Source organism: Bidens hawaiensis, unplaced genomic scaffold (assembly GCF_021521415.1).
Source record: "Bidens hawaiensis isolate Kalapana, Puna unplaced genomic scaffold, B.hawaiensis_p1.1 tig00046168_1, whole genome shotgun sequence".
NCBI classification, from domain to species: domain Eukaryota; kingdom Viridiplantae; phylum Streptophyta; class Magnoliopsida; order Asterales; family Asteraceae; genus Bidens; species Bidens hawaiensis.
This window is the reverse complement of record NW_027498233.1, coordinates 121073-129868: the sequence shown is the minus strand read 5'-3', so window position 1 is coordinate 129868 and position 8796 is coordinate 121073. Positions and strand designations below refer to the sequence as shown.

At 31.3% G+C, this 8796-nt stretch overlaps 1 protein-coding gene and 1 long non-coding RNA gene across 2 annotated transcripts; both read right to left on the bottom strand.

Annotated features, from left to right (window-relative positions):
- Positions 1–413: 413 nt before the first annotated feature.
- On the bottom strand, positions 414–1804 carry LOC143596229 (uncharacterized). The gene is made up of 4 exons (XM_077075064.1): positions 1603–1804; positions 1314–1509; positions 1198–1217; positions 414–545 (listed from the first exon to the last, which is right to left on the bottom strand). The coding sequence occupies exons 1-4, from the start codon at positions 1701–1703 to the stop codon at positions 515–517; spliced, it is 348 nt and encodes a 115-aa protein (XP_076931179.1). The 5' UTR covers positions 1704–1804; the 3' UTR covers positions 414–514.
- Positions 1805–4724: 2920 nt separating this feature from the next.
- LOC143596228 (uncharacterized) lies at positions 4725–6393 on the bottom strand. The gene is made up of 4 exons (XR_013146668.1): positions 6320–6393; positions 6057–6122; positions 5773–5986; positions 4725–5647 (listed from the first exon to the last, which is right to left on the bottom strand). It is a non-coding gene; the product is annotated as an uncharacterized LOC143596228 (long non-coding RNA).
- Positions 6394–8796: the final 2403 nt, after the last annotated feature.

The window sequence follows — 8796 nt, the reverse complement described above, 5'->3', positions numbered from 1 at the left end:
CAATAACATAATAAAAAACTGACTGGCTTGAGGAGGAGAAAATTGGCCTCTCAAAACATATAAAAACATCTAAATTGTTTTATTAATAACTATACAATTATAAATATTTTTACAATTATATTTTAACGTGATAATAACCACTAAAAAAGAAAAAGAAAACGGAAAAAGAAAAGAGCTTCTGGGTCCATTAAACAATCTCAACCCGTTTTTCATATGCGAAAACCTGCTTATGAACAGAAACTGGTTTTTTACCCGAACTAAAACTGATTATGTAACAGGTTTGGGCAATAAACCATTTTTGATTATCTCCCACCATCAACACAACACAAGTTACATGGAATTTTATAGAAACTATTAAAATCCTTATCATCATTATCACATCAAAATCAAATTGTTTGTCCTAAAACACATAAGAAAGACGATAAAAGTTCAAGAAATACCAGATATCATTCATAACTTACAAAAACAAATCATGTCCGCTCGGGCACCAGAAAGCAGACCGATTCGTGCTCATTTAGAAGATGTGCACAATATCATAAGCAAATCTGTTTTCTTGTTAAGGATGACCAAACGAGAAAGACAAATAATCAATTCGGATTGGCGGGTTAAACAGTTCAACCCAAACACGACACACTTCAAATCATGTAACCAGAACAAGACCAGATTAACTAGTTTATCAAAGCGTGCCAAACGGGTTGACAGGTAGTAATGAAGTTGGAAATGTGCTAACCAGGTTGTAAAAAATAGGTTAAACTAGTCAAAAACGGGTTACCAGGTTGACCCATTTACTAAGTTGTTAGCAAGTCAACCAGTTTATATAAATGGGCTGAACAGGTAAACAGGCCATCTAAATGGGTTGGGTTAGAATCACTTCTTAACCCTTTTTTGAATTTATAAATAACAAATGTATAAAATAATTTTATAAATACTCTATTCTTAAAATAATAATTTGATTTGTTAATAAAGCAACTTCGGAGATTTTTAGCATTTGTAAACACTTTGGGTTATTTTCGACCCCTTTTAACCGTTCCCATGTAAACCAAGTTTCAAACTTTACCTATTGAAGACAAAAGTAAAACAAAAACAACCCATTTTGAGGCTAAAGAGTCCAAGTTGCCACCCCTAATCTTCATGCACAGGGCCCAAAATAGATTTATCTGAAGTTCAATAAAAAATAAAACAGCAAAACAAGGATACGTCCAGAACAGCACGAATGACTGCAAAAAGGAAAGATATAATTGGCTGGTTAATAAACAAAGCTAGCAAAAGAAATTTAAATATAAAAATACAATGAACAGATATCAGATATTTACCAAAAGCCCGCCAAGAAACCCGTCCAGTAGAACCCTGTTCCAGCTGTCAAAATACGAGTGGACAGAAAAACCGGTTCGTGCAGTCAAACACACAGATGTAATCGCCATAACCAGTAAATAAACCACAAACCCCATGAGGCCATTAACTCCCAATATTCCAGCAATCACTCCACCAATAATGGACATAAATGTCCGACTGCATATTCATCACAAAACAAGAATTACAATAATCAACTGAAAGAATAACAAGAACCTTAAAAGAATTAGAAAATGCAATATTAGAACTGACCAGTAGTATATCACTTTCATGTTACTTTGCAAATTTTCAGCATTGAAAGTTGGTACTTCATTTTCATTTGATTTTCTTCCTGAATCATTTTGGATAGACATATTTTCCACCTTTTGTAATTTATCACAAGAATAAGATGTATCAGATTTTGAAGATGTGATAATCAGCTTAACAGGTGATTAACTGTTTCCACAATTTGATAATTTAAAGAACTTGCTAATAAATTGACCAGAAAATACTTTCTGAGGCGTTTTGTGAGTTCAGACTAGGTTAACTTATAGGCTTTGATAATCAGCTTTGTTGCAGCCAATATGAAGTTTATAACCAATGACACATTATTTGACCCTATATTTCAGTTAAAGTTATGGTTCCAAACCACACATCGAAACGGTCCGATTATTGGGCAAACTGCTTTGATCAAACCAATCACATCAATAATATGAGATTTGACAATGGGGCATATAGGAAATATAAGTTCCAAAATCTGAACAAACATGAAATGCTGCAAGGATATGAGTATGTGATACATGGATACAAAGATTCTGAATGGTTAAAACATAAACAAGACACTCATTTTCACATACGAGTATAAGCTCCAAAAAGTCAACAGATAAAGAAACTATCTTATAGTTTATACATTAAAAAATATTAAAACACACGCATGCACATTAGAGCTTAAGTCTTAACTTATGTATATCACACCTAATGCCTCAAAATTAGTTACAATATCCTTCAAAAGTTAGTTAATGCGGAAAAATATCGGATATCGGTTAAGGAACAATATTTGAGATATCTGTTATCGCGGTGAGATATCGGTAGTTTTAATATCATGTAGAATTTACATATATAGCACTTTTAACACTAACAATTCAGTATAGTCTCCTACTGTTAACAAATTATCCTTTTGCAACTTGCAAAACACTAACAATTGTAGCAAGCAGAAACTGACTAAGACATTAAACGCTAAAAGTTGAAAATTAAGACTTAAAACACTGATATCGGTGAAATATTAGTCAACATTGCCGATATTATCGGTACCGATATTCTGACCAATATTTCACATCGCATAACAATTAACATTAACACCCGAAAGAAGCTAAACAAGAGCATTCATATGGAAACACTTGTTATTCCACAACAAGTGCTTGGTTTTCGTGTGTCCAGTGTTGTAAAACTTGATAGAAATTTAATTTATGTGAATGTTTCAAGAATGCAGCTCTTAAGGCCGCCCTCGTCGACCGAAATCGCTGGAATTAATCATAAACCTTCTTTCTGGGTATTAAAACTATAAGATCAAATCAGTGACAACCAAACAGATCACAAACCCAAGATATTATTATAAATAATCACAAATACACATCTAAAGCAATAAATTTCAATACCATACCTACCTCGTCTTGATCTGAATCGCTCGCACTGACTCGTGTTTCTTGATATCGATTTCGATTTGTTTATAGGATACGGGTCACTTTTCGGGTTTAACCTTATGGGCCTTTATTGGTTGTATCAACAAAACAAGGTCTAATTTAAAGTTAAAACCCCTTTTGTGTTAGTGAGCCTCAGGCAGTCAGGCCTCAGTTTTACAAGGGTTTTTTACATTCATATTTTATTTCAAAAAAACAGGTTAAACACATTACATGTTTAAAACCTATCACGTGTCACAGTGAGAAGTCGGTCGGTTTAAGTTCGACTCGTTATTATAAAAAATATGTCAAAAGTTATATTTCCAAAATTTAGGGGTAAAGAAGTAAGTTAAAAGGGTAAAAATTTTATTAACAAAGTGATGGATCCAAAACTAAAATGTGAAACTAAAGCATATATATATATATATATATATACATATGTATATATATATATACATATGTATATATACACACTAGCAAAAAACCCGAGCGATGCCATGGCGGCGTCAATTTACGACGCATTAATCGTTTTATGTTAGTTTGTCAATCATCTCGTAATATAATGTATAGTACTTTTGTTACCTTTTTATTCATAGTATCATGATGATCTATCTTTGCTTCTTCAAATATCTCAATTAATTAATAATAAGCGCACAAAAAAAACACATTACTCATAAACATAATAATTTAAACTAAAAATCTGAGCACCTAAATAAGAAAATATCACTCATGAACGTAACATTTAAAAATAAATTTCTGGATGTCATCCACTTGCATCATTTAAAAATAAATTTCTGGATGTCATCCACTTGCATCGTGGCACAAACAGTTCTCGTCATATGCCTTTCACCTCAATTACGTCATATACGTTGTTCAACCACAACTCTTCTTCGCCGAGACTTTCATGTGATGGGTGATCACCATTCGCTTGAAAACCCACTACGCCAAAAAGTATTGGGTGATATTGATAGTGTTCTTCAATAAAACCAGTAGATATAAAAAATATGTAGAAAGTCATGTGTCATTGGTATAAATTGTGTCATGATATTTTTGTAATGAATAGTCAATTTCATCTTTATTATTACATCACCATATTGCAAATGTGAAGTAATTTTGTCAGTTGTAACCTCTTTGTTTTACATGTAAACATCATAACTGAAATCGCTAACGCTATCATGTAATTAGTATATAAATTGAGAAAAAACATTAAAACTTTTAACTTTAGAAATAGATTTAAAACTTCAATATTACAACTTAACATGTTAGAGTTATCACAAAATAATATCTACATCAAATTCATGTTTATAAAAAAAAAAAGAAATTAACAAACAAGTATCTATCTATAACTCTTCTCAAAAAAGCTAATACAACTAAGCCCGCAACCACTGCAGCCTCTGCTGCAACCGAGTTATAAGCCTAAGCCAAGGAATCCAAACTGCAAGCAGCTAACAATGTCTCTCCCTACATCAAGATACATGTACAAACACCACAAGAACAAAATTAATAAAAAAGAACATAATCTTTATCAAATGCGACATTGAGTGCTTTCTATCAGTTCTGGACGCAATGGGCAGCTCTTCTAGCCATGCTACACATCCATTTGAAAAGAAAAAAAGTCAAAACTAAAAATCCTATATTTTAATTTCATACAGACCAAACCAAAACTAAAAATATCATGTACACCAAAGTACAATGTTCTTAATGACCAAACTACCCCTTTCCATTATGATTGCTTAAATCATATTTTTTGTTTGGATCGTAATCAACATCGACCATGGGTAAGCGAACCAAACCGTAAAAAAAACATAAAAATACATATTAAAAATTATTCTTGTCAAAAGGATCTAAGACAGACAGTGAATAATAACATGAAAAAGAACATATAAATAAGTATAAAAATTATAAGAAATAACCAATACATCAAAATTATTAAAATATTTTCTTCCAGAACCCTTTATTTACCGGCTAAATGGTTTAATACAGTTGGTCTCGTTTGACCTAGCTTGAACACCTTTTGGCATAAATGATTTCAACAACTATATTATTGCACTAATACTAAATAAGTTTTAAGAAATAAATTAGCACAATAAGAAACAGGTCATGCTTAAAAAAATATATTGACCTATTTCCTTTTAACCAGCTTATAAATTTACATGTTTAACCCATTAGAAAAAAAACATAACCTGAATCGAGCGATTAAAAAAATGTAAAAAAAAACATGTCCAAACCAGCAAACTGAACCAAAATCGTATAGATAAGAAGGCTGGAATTAGTTTGGTTACCTTAGCTGGAAGCGGTGTTGCTGCGGTTTGGTTGGATGCAACGGTTGTGTATATTTACGTTAAATTTGTTTTAGCTCAGCCATGTCCGTTCATCTATGTCCGTTTATTAATGTTCGTGAAGCGTTCGTTTATACTGTCAACAAACAAACATTTTCGAACACGAACAATCATTTTCTTGACGAACGAACATGAACAAGAAGACAATTTGTTTAATTGTTCATGTTTGATGGTTTGTTTAGTTAAGGTTAAACAAACTAACAAACATAGAAGATACCATGTATTTAAAAGTTTTACCTCTTCTCACAACACTTCCATCCAACACATCATTATGTATCATATCTCAGCCAAACGTCCATCAGTCTGCAAGCAAGAAGAAAACAATAATGAACAAAATAAATAGAATGTAAAACTGAACTTAAATATAAAACTTTCAATTTTCTTATGACGAAAATGAACTTAGAGAGATAGATAGAGAGAATACATACGTGAACAAGTTGATCACACAATAGCGAAAAAAACGTGAAATTGGGGAGTAGACCACATCAAAACTGTATATTAGATCCTGAAGCGCATTTTGTGAAGCACTGGCATACGGTTCATTTGAACTTAAGACTGGATTCTGATTCGTCACTGGTTTGATTGGAGCAGCACAGGTGTTTCCCTTGACAGTTAAATTGAAGATTCCATTGACAGTTGTTTCTACAGAGAACCACAGTTACAAACAAAGAAAAAATCAAGCAAATTAACGGTATATGGTTGAAATTAGTACCTATCAAAATTGATGATCACAGCCAACACTTGAAAAGCACACCATTTCCCTTGCTCCACTATTCTTCTGTATTAATGACATTAAATGCAAACCAAAAATAAAATGTTACTTTAATTGTGAAACTGCAAAAGCAAATTTGGGTTGAACCAAATTACAATAAGAAACTTTGTACCACAATAAAAGAAATAACTATATAGCTTTTATCAAGGACAAATAATTGAGAAGAAATGATCGATGATGTAATTCAGTATAAAACTACAAACCTGAAAGCGAACGGTATCGCTAAAAGGTCATCGATCTTCTTCAACTTCAATGCACAGAGCAAGACAGGTATCAATAGCATTTCTCTTGGGAAATCCATCCACTAAGTAAGTGCTTGGTTATATAAACAATATTGACTCTCTGTTGGAAGAAAACATAAGTGTGTTTACTTGGTTATTGATCCAAACTGAGCCTTAATTGTAATTGATTTCATATTTTAAAGATTATTTCGACTACACGCACTCTCATTAAGGACTCCTGTTGTGACCATTGTTATGCTAAAAAACTTAACAAACAACATAAATGAGTAACTTATAGAAATAATTTAAAGTTTACCACAAGACCGAATATACGAAGCTCACATCCAATGGCAGCAGTGGTGGCAACTTCTACTTGTTATGGTTATCAAGGAAAACAAAACATACGATGAAGAAAAATACTGTTAAAATTACTGAACCAATTAGGTTGTTTGGTTGAGGACTTACGTCGAGCACCATGTCCCAAGATATTACAAAGATCAACATATACTCAACAAACCCATTACGTGTCAGAGATCCTTCCTTGGTAACATAAGCATAAAGCATAAATAATCTATTGTTGCCGACAAAGAAAGAGTGATTAAAGCCATAATTAAGAATATATACGAATGTTGGATTGAACAAAACAAAAGTAAATAACATACCGGATATCGGTGATTTCTTGAATCGATAGCGGATGAATATCTAGCTTTTAGCCCGTTTGTTACACGAGTTACTTTTAGTTTTTTTTTTAATTGTTGTGAATATATTTTTCTCATGTATGGTGTATTTAAATATCAAAACTAGTGAACGTATAAAATTTGTTTTTATTTATTAGCTGTGGCGTAATATTTTGTTGTTTAATATATGATTTTTCGGCTTAATTTAGATGAATGTATAAAGTATATTAGGTGGTTTGTGCTATTTACGTTTGTATTGAGTTGTTATGGTTCGTTGGTGGTGCATAATGCATATGTCGTTTAATGAATCATCTCAAATGAGATTTCATGTGTCTATTAATTAGTGTAACTCAACATTTTGTTGTTTAAGATATATATATATATATATATATATATATATATATATATATATATATATATATATATATTGGTCTTGATTGTGAATTGAGCTTTAAATAAGTTGATAGATTTGAATTTCTATTAGCCAAGCTCAAACGGGTATGTCAGTATGTTACGGGTTTTTTTTTGGACTCACATGGGTTGTCATCTAAGAATTACGTAGTATGTAATACTTTTAACAATTTTAATATTTGTTGTTTTTTCTTGTCATATGTGGTTTCATTACATTTTGTCCAGAATTTTTAAAACTTTTTGGTTTTATTCTATTACATGGGTTGTTTATGTTATTATTATTAATTTTTGTTTTTAAATTTTGTTTAATATAATGTAAGACATAAATAATACTCACTGGAACGTCTATGTATTTTATCTGTCAACTTTTCCACTATCACACCAAAAGAACAAAACTGAAATCAAGGTGCTTTTAATGTTTTTGTTTTTGCGTTTTTCACGTTATCTACAGTCGATGTTCTTAATTTTGATGATTTTTGATTCATTGATAATTTTTAATTATTATTAAATCTTACGTGTTCATGTTTCAACTTCGACATAAAGATTGAAGTGTTTTATATAAAAATTAAAGTTTACATGAACATAATTAAATTATGTGTTGTTGGTTGTATCAAGTTTTTAAAGTTTTTAAACAAAAGTTTTGAGATTATCCGTCACAATAAACCTTAAAGGAGTTGTATAGTAGTATTTTTATTTATTTATTTATTTTTTACGAATTATTATCGTTAATACTGTTTACATATTTAAACTTTGTTGACTCACTTTAGCTTCATATTGGACCCAATAGTATTAATAATTAAACAATAATGAACCTCATCTATCTTCTACTCAAATCAAATTTTCATCACTTCATATCAAAGTATCAAACAATAATGAACTAATACCAGAACTTCACTTGTTCATAATCATAACAGTAGACTCATTCGTTTTCATAGTCACGGCAGTTGACATAAATCACATAACCATATTAGTGGACATTTTCATAACCATAACAGTGGACATACTCACATAAGTCGCATAATCACAATGTTTTTTTTGTTTTGATCAAATCCGCTCGTTTTGACCCGATTGTTAGTGCACGGTTTTGCGTCTTAAGTCTTTGTATTTAACGTTTATGTATTTGTCGTTTATTTATGTAATAAACTATTAAAGTATAGTCTAGTTCGCTAAAGATGTTTAGCGAACTAGATCTAAGTTATTAGCCCTCCTGATTCGTTAAGGATGTTTAACGAATCAGGGGGTGATTCGCTAAGTTATTTCATTTAAGTGTATGTAACGAAGTGGACTCTAGTTCGTTATGGAATGTTAACGAACTAAATCCATCTTCTATATATAGTGGCTTAGTCCACTGTTTATTTAAGTTTTTGGAGT